The sequence below is a fragment of the Oncorhynchus masou genome, chromosome 16, assembly GCF_036934945.1.
Source record: "Oncorhynchus masou masou isolate Uvic2021 chromosome 16, UVic_Omas_1.1, whole genome shotgun sequence".
Taxonomy (NCBI): domain Eukaryota; kingdom Metazoa; phylum Chordata; class Actinopteri; order Salmoniformes; family Salmonidae; genus Oncorhynchus; species Oncorhynchus masou.
Window position 1 is genome coordinate 39737588 of NC_088227.1, and position 17711 is coordinate 39755298.

Below are 17711 nucleotides of genomic sequence, written 5' to 3' on the forward strand. Positions count from 1 at the left end.
CTGAAGGTGTGACGAGTCTTAACTGAGGTGTGAAGAGTCTTAACTGAGGTGTGAAGAGTCTTAACTGAGGTGTGAAGAGTTAAATGAAGGTGTGAAGAGTCTTAAATGAAGGTGTGAAGAGTCTTGTGTTCACCTGATTACACATATTTTGATTGTTTCTTACAAGCGAGTGTATGTGTGAGTAGGTGAGTACTATAGGTACGGTGGAGGAAGAGTCAGGGAGAGAGACGGTGGAGGAAGAGTCAGGGAGAGTGTCCCTTGCTGTGGACTGTAAATTCGTGTGGCTGCAGCTCAGAACAGAGAGCCCTGCAGGAGAGACAGGGACACCACCAGGAAGCGTGGAGTACACATGCTGCACCAACTACTGCCTCTCTCTGCACCACGTTTTGAATTATTTTGATCTGGATTAATAACAGTATTTCCAGATGTGAGGGTCTGCGGATCACACGGTTCTCCCCGTGTGTGGCTTTTACACGTGTGTAAAGAAAGACAAATATACACAGTTGTACAAACTGCTCCTGTGCTTTAAACCAACATTTCAGTAGTAATGTCATTCAGAACAAACCCATAGCAGCCTCTACAAAACACTAAACGAGGGGTGGGCAAACCTTTTTGGGGGAGGCACACAGATTTCTTTTTTTGTGGGGGGGGGGGCATTTAACATATATAGGTCCATTATGATTTCTACATAGTTAAGATCTGGTTTTAAACGTTCAACAGTGACCCTCCCCCCACCCCACCCCTTGTGATGTTTTGGGGCTGTTTTAATTCCAGATGTCCAGGGGCACTGGTTAAGATTGAAGGCATAATGAATTCTACCAAGTATCAGGCAATTTTGGCTGACAATCTGGTTGCCTCTGTCAGAAGACTGGGACTTGGCCCTAGGTGGACTTTCCAACAAGACAATGACCCGAAACATACCTCTAGATCCACACAGAAATGGTTCTGTGACAACAAAAGCAATGTTCTGCCGTGGCTCAGTCGCCGGCCCCCAATCCAATCGAATAGCTGTGGGCTGAGTGGAAGAGGGCTGAGTGGAAGAGGGCTGAGTGGAAGAGGGCAGTTGATAAGCGCAAACCCAAGAATGTGAAGGATCTTGAAAGGATCTGCTTAAAGGAATGGTCCAAAATCCCTCCAAATGTGTTCCTTGTCAAACATTTACAGGAAAAGACTCCATGCTGTTATCCTCGCCAGAGGTGGTGGCACTAAGTACTAAATGAGGAGTGCCAATAATTATGAAACCTTAATTTTGGTTACATTTATTTTGTTTTAAATAATTGTATGATTTTGGTTGGTTCCATTGAAGCATTAATAAAGTACAGCATTACTAACATCTTGGTATTTTGAGTTTCTCTATATAATTATTTTGTTTATATTTGTTTAAAGTATTGTTTGTGCATTGCCGGTCAGGGGTGCCAGTCATTTTGGAACCCACTGTATGATACTTGATGGTCAATAGACCCCACCCTGGTTGGTAATTCCACCTGCTTACTACAAGTTTAGATAGCTGGCCGCTAGAAGAACTTACCATTCTGAAAAAGGTTTTTGCTGACTGGGCTAATTGAGTGATTGTTGATGCACGACCACATTTAGAAATTGCACCTCGTGTAATTCTATCGTTCTAACTCTCAACAGGAAGTCGAGACCCCCACTGAGATCCATATTATTATTTTGTTAAAAAAAAAAATGCCTCCAAAACATGTAGTGGGCAGCCAGTCCCTGCTATATGTAATGGGCAGCCAGTCCCTGCTATATGTAGTGGGTTGCCAGTCCCTGCTATATGTAGTGGGCAGCCAGTCCCTGCTATATGTAATGGGCTGCCAGTCCCTGCTATATGTAATGGGCAGCCAGTCCCTGCTATATGTAATGGGCAGCCAGTCCCTGCTATATGTAATGGGCAGCCAGTCCCTGCTATATGTAGTGGGTTGCCAGTCCCTGCTATATGTAGTGGGCAGCCAGTCCCTGCTATATGTAATGGGCAGCCAGTCCCTGCTATATGTAATGGGCAGCCAGTCCCTGCTATATGTAATGGGCAGCCAGTCCCTGCTATATGTAGTGGGTTGCCAGTCCCTGCTATATGTAGTGGGCAGCCAGTCCCTGCTATATGTAATGGGCTGCCAGTCCCTGCTATATGTAATGGGCAGCCAGTCCCTGCTATATGTAATGGGCAGCCAGTCCCTGCTATATGTAATGGGCAGCCAGTCCCTGCTATATGTAGTGGGTTGCCAGTCCCTGCTATATGTAGTGGGCAGCCAGTCCCTGCTATATGTAATGGGCTGCCAGTCCCTGCTATATGTAATGGGCAGCCAGTCCCTGCTATATGTAATGGGCAGCCAGTCCCTGCTATATGTAATGGTCAGCCAGTCCCTGCTATATGTAATGGGCAGCCAGTCCCTGTTATATGTAGTGGGCAGCCAGTCCCTGCTATATGTAGTGGGCAGCCAGTCCCTGCTATATGTAGTGGGCAGCCAGTCCCTGCTATATGTAGTGGGCAGCCAGTCCCTGCTATATGTAGTGGGCAGCCAGTCCCTGCTATATGTAGCGGGCAGCCAGTCCCTGCTATATGTAGTGGGCAGCCAGTCCCTGCTATATGTAGCGGGCAGCCAGTCCCTGCTATATGTAGTGGGCAGCCAGTCTCTGCTATATGTAGCGGGCAGCCAGTCCCTGCTATATGTAGTGGGCAGCCAGTCCCTGCTATATGTAGTGGGCAGCCAGTCTCTGCTATATGTAGTGGGCAGCCAGTCTCTGCTATATGTAGTGGGCAGCCAGTCCCTGCTATATGTAGTGTGCAGCCAGTCCATGCTATATGTAGTGGGCAGCCAGTCCCTGCTATATGTAATGGGCAGCCAGTCCCTGCTATATGGAGTGGGCAGCCAGTCCCTGCTATATGTAGTGGGCAGCCAGTCCCTGCTATATGTAGTGGGCAGCCAGTCCCTGCTATATATAGTGGGCAGCCAGTCCCTGCTATATGTAGTGGGCAGCCAGTCCCTGCTATATGTAGTGGGCAGCCAGTCCCTGCTATATATAGTGGGCAGCCAGTCCCTGCTATATGTAGTGGGCAGCCATTGGTTTGATTTGATAACACATCGTTCTTATAGCACTTTCTGTAATCCAAACAAAGACGCTGTATTTGCAATCACCCACCTGTCGAGAGCGATAGCGGAGAAGCTGAGCACGGTGACGGAACAGAAGAGTTTGTGGAGGAACTTCAGGGCCTTGCAGAGCAGCAGAGTGTGTAGCCACCAGCAGCAGCGAGGGCTGGCCCCTAGAGCCACGTCAAAGGGAACACACACCAGACCCGCACAGATGCCTGAGCACGCCAGGTTCTTAATGAAGCGACTGGTCACCGACTTGAAGACATTGGTACAGCATGTACACCATAGAACAGTGGCATTGCCTGAGAGAGAGAGAGAGAGAGAGAGAGAGAGAGAGAGAGAGGGGTGGCGAGTAGGGGGTGAGGGAGGAGAGAGAGAAAGGGTTTAGACAAGATGACAGTTTGATTGTTTTACAGTATAAGGGCATGTGAGAAAACGTAATACAGTGAAATGTTATGGTGTGTGAGTTTGTGAAGTACATTTGAAAGACAATCAGGAACAGACAAAATTGTAGAAATGATCGATCTTGTGGTCACTCAAGCACCCCCTTCTGTCTTTTCCATTTTCCTTTACAATCAGTTTGTGAAAACATCAGCAACCAGACCTGAGTGATACCAAGAAGACAGATCAATTTAAGCAACAAAGTGTGACATGCCACTGGTATTTACACACGCGCCAGAGTTTGTGATTCATCACACACACACACACACACACACACAAAGCACTGCCATGACGTTCCATTTGTAATTTTAGCAGAGTTCCATGAGAACAGTTTTCCAAACCCTGTGATGGTGCTCAAACTGGGAACAGAACTTCACACAACCCACCCTCCTTCTGGCACCTTCCCTCCCCTCTCTCCCTCCTCACTCCTTCTCTCCCTCATCTCTCCCTCTATCCCTCTCTCCCTCCTTTCCTCCTCTCTCCCTCATTTCCCCCTCTATCCCTCCTTCCCTCTTCTCTCCCTCCCACCTCTTTCCCTCCCTCCTCTCTCTCCTTACTTCTCCTCTCCCTTCCTCCCTCCATCTCCATCTCTGCCCAGTGCCCTAATTTCCCGACTAATGGAAGAACTCAAATCAACATGTTCATAGTTGAAGGAGCTGCTATGATAGAAAACTGTACATATAAAACAGGGGAAAATAAATTAGTTTTAGAAATGGTATTTCTGTCACCGTCGTCGAAAGAAGCGGACCAAAATGCAGCGTGGTATGTGTTCATGACGATATTTTAATTAAAGAAAGCACTGGATACAAAACAATAAACGAATAATGACCGTGAAGCTATAATGAGACCTGTGCTGACACAAGCAACTAACATAGACAATCACCCACAATGACAAAACAGGCTACCTAAATATGGTTCCCAATCAGAGACAACGACTAACACCTGCCTCTGATTGAGAACCATATCAGCCCAGACATAGAAATAGACAAACAAGACATCCAACATAGAATGCCCACTCAGATCACATCCTGACCAAACAAAACATACAAACATACAAAGCAAACTATTGTCAGGGTGTGATAATTTCAGCTAGTACCCTTTTCAATACAAGTCTCAATGCAATAGACTGTACATTAAAATCCTTCATCATTCACACTGCTGGTCTGTTACATTAATATCCTTCATCATTCACACTGCATACTCATCTCATATGTATATACTGTACTCGATACCATCTACTGTATCTTGCCTATGCTGCTCTGCACCATCACTCATTCATATCTTTATGTACATATTCTTTATCCCCTTACACTGTGTATAAGATATTAGTTTTGGAATTGTTAGTTAGATTACTTGTTGGTTATTACTGCATTGTCGGAACTGGAAGCACAAGCATTTCGCTACACTCGCATTAACATCTGCTAACCATGTGTACGTGACAAATAAAATGTGATTTGATTTGATTTGGTCTGTTGCATTGAGGCTCTATCCATATCCGTTCTTACAGTATTTCTTAACATGTCTCTGAGAGCAGGAGAATGGGTCCCACTGAGCTGGTTAAAATGAGCTGGACCTTTCTATGTATCATCCTCATGATGTCTCAATAGGCTGGGACACATGTCCGTCTAGGCACAGTGGTCATATTACTGTATTGTCTGAATGCTACTGAAGTAGTAGTGACATGTTTCTTTTCTCCCATCACACAGAAGCAGTTCAAAACCCTCACAGGTAGACACAGCTCCACATTCCAATCTTCCCATCTCTTCCTGGAAGCTCCTACTGAATACTGGCAGAGAATTTCAAGCCCACAAAGGTATTCAATTACATACATACAGTCTTCTTTCAGTATCCTCAGATTGTTTTCTCTGCCTTAAATGCCAGTCAGTCAGTTTTCTGGTAAACTTTTGCTCAGTTTCATTAGACTGCTGCTGGAGGAGTTTGATTAGACTGCTGCTGGAGGAGTTTCATTAGACTGCTGCTGGAGGAGTTTGATTAGACTGCTCCTGAAGGAGTTTCATTAGACTGCTCCTGAAGGAGTTTTATTAGACTGCTACTGGATGAGTTTCATTAGACTGCTGCTGGAGGAGTTTCATTAGACTGCTCCTGAAGGAGTTTCATTAGACTGATGCTGAAGGAGTTTCATTAGACTGCTGCTGGAGGAGTTTCATTAGACTGCTCCTGAAGGAGTTTCATTAGACTGCTGCTGGAGGAGTTTCATTAGACTGCTCCTGAAGGAGTTTCATTAGACTGCTCCTGAAGGAGTTTCATTAGACTGCTGCTGGAGGAGTTTCATTAGACTGCTACTGAAGGAGATGAATGGTATGTCCCAAGTGGCACCCTATTTAGTGCACTACTTTTGACTAGAGCCCAATGAGACTCCCTATGGGTCCTGGTCAAAAGTAGTACACTATATAGGAAATAGGTTGCCAGTTGGGACACATGGTAAAAGCATTCCTCTATTGCCTCCACAGTAAGTCATTTTCTTCTCCATCTCCTCTGACTCCAGACTGACCGGGCCTTTCAGACCCTCATATCACAGTTACAGTCTCCATCTCTCCCATCTCCTCTGACTCCAGGCTGACCGAGCCTTTCAGACCCTCTCAAGTGTTATATTAACATTCTTTCTTTCCTTAATTAAACTCATCTTTCTGGAAACTTCACTATACTGCAGTCAGGCCAGTCATTCAGTCAGTCAGTCAATCATTCAGTTAGCCAGTCATTCAGTGAGCCAGCCAGTCATTCAGTGAGCAAGTCATTCAGTGAGCCAGTCAGCCAGCCAGTCATTCAGTGAGCAAGTCATTCAGTGAGCCAGTCAGCCAGCCAGTCATTCAACCAGAAAGTCATTCAGTGAGCCAGTCATTCAGTGAGCCAGTCATTCAGTCAGCCAATCATTTAGTAAGCCAGCCAGTCATTCAGTGAGCAAGTCATTCAGTGAGCCAGTCAGCCAGCCAGTCATTCAACCAGAAAGTCATTCAGTGAGCCAGTCATTCAGTGAGCCAGTCATTCAGTCAGCCTGTCATTCAGTCAGCCAGTCATTCAGTCAGCCAGTCATTCAGTGAGCCAGTCATTCAGTGAGCCAGTCATTCAGTCAGCCAGTCATTCAGTCAGCCAGTCATTCAGTCAGCTTCTATACTATTAAAACTATATTAATTTTCAGTCAATGACGCCATGCAGCAGAAAGGACTGATACTGGACAGCCTCTGAATGGTAAGTTGGGGGTTGGAGATATCCCTCTAGTGGTGTGTGGGCTGTGCTTTGGCAAAGTGGGTGGGGTTATATCCTGCCTGTTTGGCCCTGTCCGGGGGTATCGATGGACGGGGCCACAGTGTCTCCTGACCCCACCTGTCTCAGCATCCAGTATTTATGCTGCAATAGTTTGTGTCGGGGGGCTGGGTCAGTCTGTTATATCTGGAGAACTTCTCCTGTCTTATCCGGTGTCCTGTGTGAATTTAAGTATGCTCTCTCTAATTCTCTCTTTCTCTCTCTAGGAGGAGGACCTGAGCCTTAGGACCATGCCTCAGGACTACCTGGCATGATGATTCCTTGCTGTCCCCAGTCCACATGGCCGTGCTGCTGCTCCAGTTTCAACTGTTCTGCCTGCGGCTATGGAACCCTGACCGGTTCACCAGACGTGCTACCTGTCCCAGACCTGCTGTTTTCAACTCTCTAGAGACAGCAGGAGCAGTAGAGATACTCTGAATGATTGGCTATGAAAAGCCAGCTGACATTTACTCCTGAGGTGCTGACCTGTTGCACCCTCGACAACCACTGTGATTATTATTATCTGACCATGCTGGTCATCTATGAACATTTGAACATCTTGGCCATGTTCTGTTATAATCTCCACCCGGCACAGCCAGAAGAGGACTGGCCACCCCACATAGCCTGGTTCCTCTCTAGGTTTCTTCCTAGGTTCTGGCCTTTCTAGGGAGTTTTTTCTAGCCACCGTGCTTCTACACCTGCATTGCTTGCCGTTTGGGGTTTTAGTCTGGGTTTAAGTACAGCACTTTGAGATATCAGCTGATGTAAGAAGGGCTTTATAAATACATTTGATTGATGGTTGTAGTGCCTAAGACACACAAAAAAAGTATATTTACACAGGGTGACTGATGTCAGGTTGAAAACCCCAGTCTATCCCTACCAGGGCTAGTAGTTATCAAGAGTCTCAGAGTAGGAGTGCTGATCTAAAATCAGGTCCTTCCTGATCATAATGATCTGATTAATTGGGATCTGCCATCAGCACTCTTATATTTTCAATGTTCTCAATTCTGTGATGAGCTGATGCCACTGTGTGAAACAGGTCGAAACATACTCTACGTTCAGTTGTCTACTGAATAAACATTGCCATGTTGTCTACTGAATAAACACTGCCATGTTGTCTACTGAATAAACACTGCCATGTTGTCTGCTGAATAAACACTGCCATGTTGTCTACTGAATAAACACTGCCATGTTGGTTGTCTACTGAATAAACACTGCCATGTTGTCTAGTGAATAAACACTGCCATGTTGGTTGTCTACTGAATAAACACTGCCATGTTGTCTACTGAATAAACACTGCCATGTTGGTTGTCTACTGAATAAACACTGCCATGTTGTCTGCTGAATAAACACTGCCATGTTGGTTGTCTAGTGAATCAACACTGCCATGTTGGCTGTCTGCTGAATAAACACTGCCATGTTGTCTACTGAATAAACACTGCCATGTTGGTTGTCTAGTGAATAAACACTGCCATGTTGGTTGTCTAGTGAATAAACACTGCCATGTTGTCTAGTGAATAAACACTGCCATGTTGTCTAGTGAATAAACACTGCCATGTTGTCTAGTGAATAAACACTGCCATGGTGTCTAGTGAATAAACACTGCCATGTTGTCTAGTGAATAAACACTGCCATGTTGTCTAGTGAATAAACACTGCCATGTTGGTTGTCTAGTGAAAAAACACTGCAATGTTGGTTGTCTAGTGAATAAACACTGCCATGTTGGTTGTCTAGTGGATAAACACTGCCATGTTGGTTGTCTAGTGAAAAAACACTGCCATGTTGTCTAATGAATAAACACTGCCATGTTGTCTAGTGAATAAACACTGCCATGTTGGTTGTCTAGTGCTCTGGATAAGAGCGTCTGCTAAATGACTTAAATGTAATGTAATGTAATAAACACTGCCATGTTGTCTAGTGAATAAACACTAACATGTTGTCTACTGAATAAACACTAACATGTTGGTTGTCTAGTGAATAAACACTGCCGTGTTGGTTGTCTAGTGCATTTCTAATCTACTTGTGTGCTGCTACAGCCCCTTCCTTTAGCTGCTGTCATGGAGTTCACTAAATATTTTTATAAAGAAACTGATAAAACACACAGGTGGTAAATCAAGGTGACTTACAAAGATGAGGAGGACCAAGAGCAAGAGAGGGCGAGTGTAGTGATGTAGTGTCCACTACTAAAGAGAGGGAGTGTGGTGATTTATTGGCACACAACTAAAGAAGCATTGAGAAATCTAAAAAGACACATATCCTGAAAGCATGATGGTGTACTTAACAATGTGCACATGCTAACAGAAAGGAAGAGGTGACTAGCTATCTCTGTGTGTCAATGTAGCAATTCATTTATAAACAAAAAATCTGATCTCTTAAAAGTTTCCTTAATTTTCGTTCTATTATCTATACAATAGGCCATAACTGGATTTTGGCCCAATAGTCCTGGCATATTCCCTCCTTCAAGGAGCTTTCCGTTTTGATTGGGTTATTTTTGCCTAAAAACGTTTAGGCCTAGCTATAGAAAAATAAAAAATAAACAATTGTGCATCTCTGCCCAGCCTGTCAAGAGTGACCAACGGGGTGTTATTCCTCCCCTGCGGCTCTGCCAGTGTCGAGAGGATATTCTCCCCTGCTGGCCGGCTCTCCAGGCACCATCACATGAGCCTGACGCCACAGACTGACTAAACTCGTGTTTCTGAAAATTAATTCAAAGGCACTAATAAGTTATTTTTCATGTAATTATAAGTAAGTCACAGCCTATATGGCCAATTCACAGACTATAATGGTTTAATACAACGAAATGTTGTTTAAATGCTGAGCGCTTCATGTACCTACGGTACCAGCCTAATGTGAAGCACTCGCAAATACTTCACAATGTATTTCTTTGTAGGCTATAGCTTTGAAATAATTTAAATAATAGACTAATAATATAGCCTAAATAATAAATGTTCGTTCCTTCTTAGGTTCCCTGTCTGGCTCCTGACCTATTTACAGTGTTTATATGTGTAGCAAAAACTCAGGGAGGAAAAGGTGTAGATTTACGCGCAGAGTAAGTAAGTAAGTAAACAGGCAGGTGACTCAAAACTAGGACTGAAGGCTATAACTGGTTCTCACAAACGAGCTAGGAAAAGGCTGAGTAGAGTCAAAACGAACAAAACCTCACAAAGGCACAAACAGAAGGAAATGAACTAAATTATGTTCGCTTCTTATATTCACATGTTCATGTTTATTCAAATACTTTTCATTCAAATCCATATGGTTTTGTTTCAATACTTTAAAAAAACAAATTGGTAGGTCCAGGTACTTACACAAATAGACGGGTTTTGGTTCAATTGTGCTTTTAATTAATGGAGCGAGTTTGGAGTTGCAGGGAGCGTTTTTTTTGCGGAGCGGTTGGAAAGGATGTGGAGTGCTGGAGCATGCGCATCCCTCCATTAACAATGAGCAGGATATCCAACCGCTCACATGCTCTGATACACACACACACACATCCTGGCTTCCTTCCATTGGGATAAAGTCACGAGCTCTGAGTGAACTGCCTCATTGGAACCATAATCATCACTAAAACACAGGTCATTGACGAGGCTGTCTATACCTTTAAAACACAGGTCATTGACGAGGCTGTCTATACCTTTAAAACACAGGTCATTGACGAGGCTGTCTATACCTTTAAAACACAGGTCATTGACGAGGCTGTCTATACCTTTAAAACACAGGTCATTGACGAGGCTGTCTATACCTTTAAAACACAGGTCATTGACGAGGCTGTCTATACCTTTAAAACACAGGTCATTGACGAGGCTGTCTATACCTTTAAAACACAGGTCATTGACGAGGCTGTCTATACCTTTAAAACACAGGTCATTGACGAGGCTGTCTATACCTTTAAAACACAGGTCATTGACGAGGCTGTCTATACCTTTAAAACACAGGTCATTGACGAGGCTGTCTATACCTTTAAAACACAGGTCATTGACGAGGCTCTCTATACCTTTAAAACACAGGTCATTGACGAGGCTGTCTATACCTTTAAAACACAGGTCATTGACGAGGCTGTCTATACCTTTAAAACACAAGTCATTGACGAGGCTGTCTTTAAAACACAGGTCATTGACGAGGCTCTCTATACCTTTAAAACACAGGTAATTGACGAGGCTGTCTATACCTTTAAAACACAGGTAATTGACGAGGCTGTCTATACCTTTAAAAGCACAGGTCATTGACGAGGCTGTCTATACCTTTAAAACACAGGTCATTGACGAGGCTCTCTATACCTTTAAAACACAGGTCATTGACGAGGCTGTCTATACCTTTAAAACACAGGTCATTGACGAGGCTGTCTATACCTTTAAAACACAGGTCATTGACGAGGCTGTCTATACCTTTAAAACACAGGTCATTGACGAGGCTCTCTATACCTTTAAAACACAGGTCATTGACGAGGCTGTCTATACCTTTAAAACACAGGTCATTGACGAGGCTGTCTATACCTTTAAAACACAGGTCATTGACGAGGCTGTCTATACCTTTAAAGCACAGGTCATTGATGAGGCTGTCTATACCTTTAAACACAGGTCATTGACGAGGCTGTCTATACCTTTAAAACACAGGTCATTGACGAGGCTGTCTATACCTTTAAAACACAGGTCATTGACGAGGCTGTCTTTAAAACACAGGTCATTGACGAGGCTGTCTATACCTTTAAAACACAGGTCATTGACGAGGCTGTCTATACCTTTAAAACACAGGTCATTGACGAGGCTGTCTATACCTTTAAAACACAGGTCATTGACGAGGCTCTCTATACCTTTAAACACAGGTCATTGATGAGGCTCTCTATACCTTTAAAACACAGGTCATTGACGAGGCTCTCTATACCTTTAAACACAGGTCATTGATGAGGCTCTCTATACCTTTAAACACAGGTCATTGATGAGGCTCTCTATACCTTTAAACACAGGTCATTGCACTCTTTATACCCTCTGTCTGTCTCTGTCTCGCTCTCTCTCTCTCTCTCTCGGTCTATCTATCTCTGTCTCTCTCTCTGTCTCTCTCTCTGTCTCTCTCTCTGTCTGTCTCTCTCTCTCTCTCTGTCTCTGTCTCTCTGTCTCTGTCTCTCTCTCTGTCTCTCTCTCTGTCTCTCTCTGTCTCTCTCTCTGTCTCTCTCTCTGTCTCTCTCTCTGTCTCTCTCTCTGTCTCTCTCGTTTTCTCAACCTGTTCCTCAGTTCTTTTCTCCCTCTCTCTATTGTCTGTAAAGATCACTCTCTCCAGGCCTTATCAGTGTTTCAAATGCTTGCTGGGCAATAATGGTGCACCTCGGTTACTGGTTATAAAACTCAAATGGCTTTTATATAGAGGAACAGCAAACATTGATCATGTATAACGCAAATGTCCAGGCCAAAACCACAGATGTCAGTTACTAGTATCATTGATGACATGAAAACAGATGGGCAGTGGTACTGATGGAGACGGGCGATGCCAGAACAACGGATGGGCAGTGGTACTGATGGAGACGGGCGATGCCAGAACAACGGATGGGTAGTGGTACGGATGGAGACGGGCGATGCCAGAACAACGGATGGGTAGTGGTACTGATGGAGACGGGCGATGCAAGAACAACAGATGGGCAGTGGTACTGATGGAGACGGGCGATGCCAGAACAACGGATGGGCAGTGGTACTGATGGAGACGGGCGATGCCAGAACAACGGATGGGCAGTGGTACTGATGGAGACGGGCGATGCCAGAACAACGGATGGGCAGTGGTACTGATGGAGACGGGCGATGCCAGAACAACGGATGGGCAGTGGTACTGATGGAGACGGGCGATGCCAGAACAACAGATGGGCAGTGGTACTGATGGAGACGGGCGATGCCAGAACAACGGATGGGTAGTGGTACTGATGGAGACGGGCGATGCCAGAACAACGGATGGGTAGTGGTACTGATGGAGACGGGCGATGCCAGAACAACGGATGGGCAGTGGTACTGATGGAGACGGGCGATGCCAGAACAACGGATGGGTAGTGGTACTGATGGAGACGGGCGATGCCAGAACAACGGATGGGCAATGGTACTGATGGAGACGGGCGATGCCAGAACAACAGATGGGTAGTGGTACTGATGGAGACGGGCGATGCCAGAACAACAGATGGGTAGTGGTACTGATGGAGACGGGCGATGCCAGAACAACAGATGTGCAGTGGTACTGATGGAGACGGGCGATGCCAGAACAACGGATGGGTAGTGGTACTGATGGAGACGGGCGATGCCAGAACAACGGATGGGTAGTGGTACTGATGGAGACGGGCGATGCCAGAACAACGGATGGGCAGTGGTACTGATGGAGACGGGCGATGCCAGAACAACAGATGGGTAGTGGTACTGAGGTAGACGGGCGATGCCAGAACAACAGATGTGCAGTGGTACTGATGGAGACGGGCGATGCCAGAACAACGGATGGGCAGTGGTACTGATGGAGACGGGCGATGCCAGAACAACGGATGGGCAGTGGTACTGATGGAGACGGGCGATGCCAGAACAACGGATGGGCAGTGGTACTGATGGAGACGGGCGATGCCAGAACAACGGATGGGCAGTGGTACTGATGGAGACGGGCGATGCCAGAACAACAGATGGGCAGTGGTACTGATGGAGACGGGCGATGCCAGAACAACGGATGGGTAGTGGTACTGATGGAGACGGGCGATGCCAGAACAACAGATGGGCAGTGGTACTGATGGAGACGGGCGATGCCAGAACAACGGATGGGTAGTGGTACTGATGGAGACGGGCGATGCCAGAACAACAGATGGGCAGTGGTACTGATGGAGACGGGCGATGCCAGAACAACGGATGGGCAGTGGTACTGATGGAGACGGGCGATGCCAGAACAACGGATGGGCAGTGGTACTGATGGAGACGGGCGATGCCAGAACAACGGATGGGTAGTGGTACTGATGGAGACGGGCGATGCCAGAACAACGGATGGGTAGTGGTACTGATGGAGACGGGCGATGCCAGAACAACGGATGGGCAGTGGTACTGATGGAGACGGGCGATGCCAGAACAACGGATTGGCAGTGGTACTGATGGAGACGGGCGATGCCAGAACAACGGATGGGTAGTGGTACTGATGGAGACGGGCGATGCCAGAACAACGGATGGGCAGTGGTACTGATGGAGACGGGCGATGCCAGAACAACGGATGGGCAGTGGTACTGATGGAGACGGGCGATGCCAGAAAAGTAACATATACAAAAAAAACACGAGTGAGAGTCAAGCTGAACGTTGTCACAGCTGGTTGTTTCTCTCAATGTGTTTCTATACGTTCAGGTGGGTTTATACATACAATATGTCTGAACGAAACAAAAAGGTGTTAACAGCTAAATATGAATACATTGTTGTTACCTCTCCATATGTGGTATTAGAAACGGGTCATGAATACACCTCTCCATATGCCTCCTCTAGACCTTTTCTATATTTGCAAATAAAAAGGCATAGTCTGCAAGATTTGCGCACCATCCAAAAAGTGAGCCCTGCAACAATAATGTAATCAATAGAGCAAGATAGAAATATTACAGACTATGGCTTTAAGTACTAGTAAACTCCTGACTCACTTTCAGAGTCCACTTCCAGGACTGGTGATATAAAGGTATCTATTCCAGCAGCTAGAGTCAGAGGGACTGAGGTTGACCAGGACTGGTGATATAAAGGTATCTATTCCAGCAGCTAGAGTCAGAGGGACTGAGGTTGACCAGGACTGGTGATATAAAGGTATCTATTCCAGCAGCTAGAGTCAGAGGGACTGAGGTTGACCAGGACTGTATTTGGAGAAAAACAGATTAATACCGGTGACGATGTGGGTGGCACAGGCATGGTTCACTGAGGCACACTAACCGGATTTACCAAAATACTGAGAATACAACTTTAAAGTCAGGTGACACCGTAGGCCCTGAGGCTTACAACTGGAACTATATTACTGTATCTTGTATTCCATATCAAATATGAAATGTTTTGACTATAAAATGTTAGCAAATAGGAAATGTTTCAACTATAAAATGCTATCAAATATGAAGTGTTTCGATTACAAAATGTTATCAAATCTGAAATGTTATTGTTATGAAATATTATTACATATGAAATTATTATTATAATTAAATGTTATGGCCCCTGTTATGACTCCTCAGACAACCTGGGACTACTGTCCCTATCACCTGCACTGGGCTATGGCTGAAGTGTGTGTGTGTGTGTGTGTGTGTGTGTGTGTGTGTGTGTGTGTGTGTGTGTGTGTGTGTGTGTGTGTGTGTGTGTGTGTGTGTGTGTGTGTGTGTGTGTGTGTGTGTGTGTGTGTGTGTGTGTGTGTGTGTGTGTGTGTGTGTACGTGCGTGCGTGAGAGAGAGACACACACACACACACAAGGAGAGAAAGTGAAAGGGGAAAGGGGGGGAGAGATGGTGTAGGATATTTTACTCACCCAACAGGGATCCTATGAGGATGAGCACCTGGATGGTTGTGGTGAAGTTCCGATAGGCTTGATCTGTGATGGAGCGCTCCTGGCCGTTATCCAACCGTGTAGGTGTTGGACCTGACCCGTTATGGGTATCCAGCAGGAGGTGGGCCGGGGTGAAATTCGCGGTCCCATCTCCTGCAGTTGGAAGCCAACTCCCAACATCCATTTTAGTTCACCTCAAGAGGGTATTACACTTTAAATTACATCTAAGATCCCAGTAAATGGCCAATGAATAGGCTGGAGGTTAGTCGAAAGTCAATACTGGCCGCACTTCATGTGGAATGAAGTCAAGATTAATTTGGAAAATGAGACCTTTTAGAAATGAGGTGTGAGAATGGATTTGCCCTGAGGTGCCAATAGTCCATTGCTCCGCTGGTGAACAGGCATTCCCGCAGAGGGGCCAATCTCAAGACAGAATGTTATTTATGTCACTCTCTTCTTGCATTCAAGTCCACACAGTCAAAAAAAATGGTTTGGAAAAACAGGCCAGAATATAGATTCACAATTTCATATGTTCAGATTGCCCAAATATTACATCATGTTAAATGTTGTCTCCCCACATCATGCGGTGTCATCTCTGCGTTCAACAACCGACGAGCGTGCGCTGTCCATTGTGATGAAACATGTTACCTGTTCTGAAGAGGTAAACTTCTGTCACAGATTCATCTAAAAAATAAATAAACGTCAACCTACATGAAAAACCGATAAACTACTGACTGACTAGGGTCCAGTCATAATAATTGACATTCAACATCCACATATTTAGATGAGAGGATGTGCCAATATCTAGCCTATCAAGCACGTTTCTATTCCAAGGATTTTGTTCATTTATTAAAGGCAATGCATTTTGACCTCAAATATATGAGATTCAGCTATACATACCTTCAAGGATTTTTCTTATCGAGACTACGGACAGTGTCGTTGGTTACACCACGGAAATCTAAGATTTCCTTCAGTTTCTTGCTCATCAGGCCGTCCGTCAGCGGATTGGACTATCAGCCCGTTTCATTAGGCTATTAGGAATAAAGGAGGGAACGCGTTCATCTGTCTCCTCAATCCGATTGATAAAATATTCTCTCCATGCGCGTCACCGTCAGCCCGCCGCTGTCAATCAGTCAGCCAGTACTCTATCTGCGGGAGACTCGCTGTGCTGTGTGATGGGGCCGGAGATAAACGAATATTTTTCCTAAAGATCAGGCATCACACCGGAGGCAAGAGTCCCTCCTCTTCGTAGTAATAACATGGGCTCTTATAGACTCCTTCATAAATACATGACCGAAAAAAAAAATCGAATGAAATCGTATTTGTCACATTACAACAGGTGTAGTAAGTAAACCTGTCACTGTTAGGTTTACTTAGCAGCTCTTTCCCAATGATGCAGATGAAAACACAAAACACACAGGAATGAAGCGATACGCAAGGAGTGCCATAACCATATCAATGTCTAGGGATACGTGGTAATTGAGGTAGATATGTAAAAACAGGCAAGTCTAAAGTGACCAAGCATCAGGATATAACACTAAATAAAGAATGACTGGGGCAAATGGAAATATATCTACATTACACTTAATTTTACAATTAGAGCATGTTAGCGTACTCATGGATGTCACTGTGCATGTACATTCATAGTATGTTGCCGAGGCAATTCTTCACCTAATCGTTGTACTAAAACGTGGCACTAGAAGGAAATCCAGAGGCCAAAAACGACAACTCTGTAATGTTGCCAGCAAAGTTTCCTGATACCACACTCAGTTGGGAAATTCCTCTTAAGGTAAATTAGCTGAATTCTCTCCCAGGAACACCCCTAATAGGAGACGTTGGGACCAGACCTGCAACCCTGTCTTCCATACAACGTTATAAAGGCATGTTTTCCATTCCATAGAGACAAAGATAATTTAAATCCATGTTTCATTTATGTATTTATTATCAGCTAATCATCTTTTTATCACCTTTTGTCTGTGTTGATGTAGCTCTACTAAATCAACAGTATGTATATGTTTCATTACATTTTACCTTTATTTAACTTGGCAAGTCAGTTAAGAACAAATTCTTATTTTCAATGACAGCCTGGGGCAGAACAACAGTTTTGTACCGTGTCAGCTCGGGGTTTTGAACTTTCAACCTTCCGGTTACTAGTCCAACACTCTAACCACTAGGCTACCTTGCCGCCACACATATAAGCACACACTTTAGCTACATGCAGATATAACTCATCACCTGAGGCTGAATCACTGATAATGTGTATATCAGTGTATTTGTCTCTCCTCACAGTATGGCAGACTCTCACCTCTCTGACCAAGGCCCTTCTCCCCAGACTGCTCAGCTTGGCTGGGTGGCCAGCTCTAGGAAGAGTCTTGGTTGTTCCAAACTTCTTCCATTTAAGAATGATGGGCGAGACAACCT

At 45.0% G+C, this 17711-nt stretch overlaps 1 protein-coding gene across 1 annotated transcript in view; it reads right to left on the reverse strand.

Moving 5' to 3' along the window:
• Positions 1-15675, reverse strand: part of LOC135557938 (G-protein coupled receptor 176-like) — a 31076-nt gene extending 15401 nt beyond the window's left edge. Inside the window, exons 1-2 of the mRNA XM_064991661.1 lie at positions 15273-15675; positions 3145-3397 (exon numbers count right to left, since the gene is read on the reverse strand). Coding sequence (XP_064847733.1) covers positions 3145-3397; positions 15273-15474 — 455 coding nt within the window. The 5' untranslated portion in view covers positions 15475-15675. The remainder of the gene's footprint in view (positions 1-3144; positions 3398-15272) is intronic.
• Positions 15676-17711: the final 2036 nt, after the last annotated feature.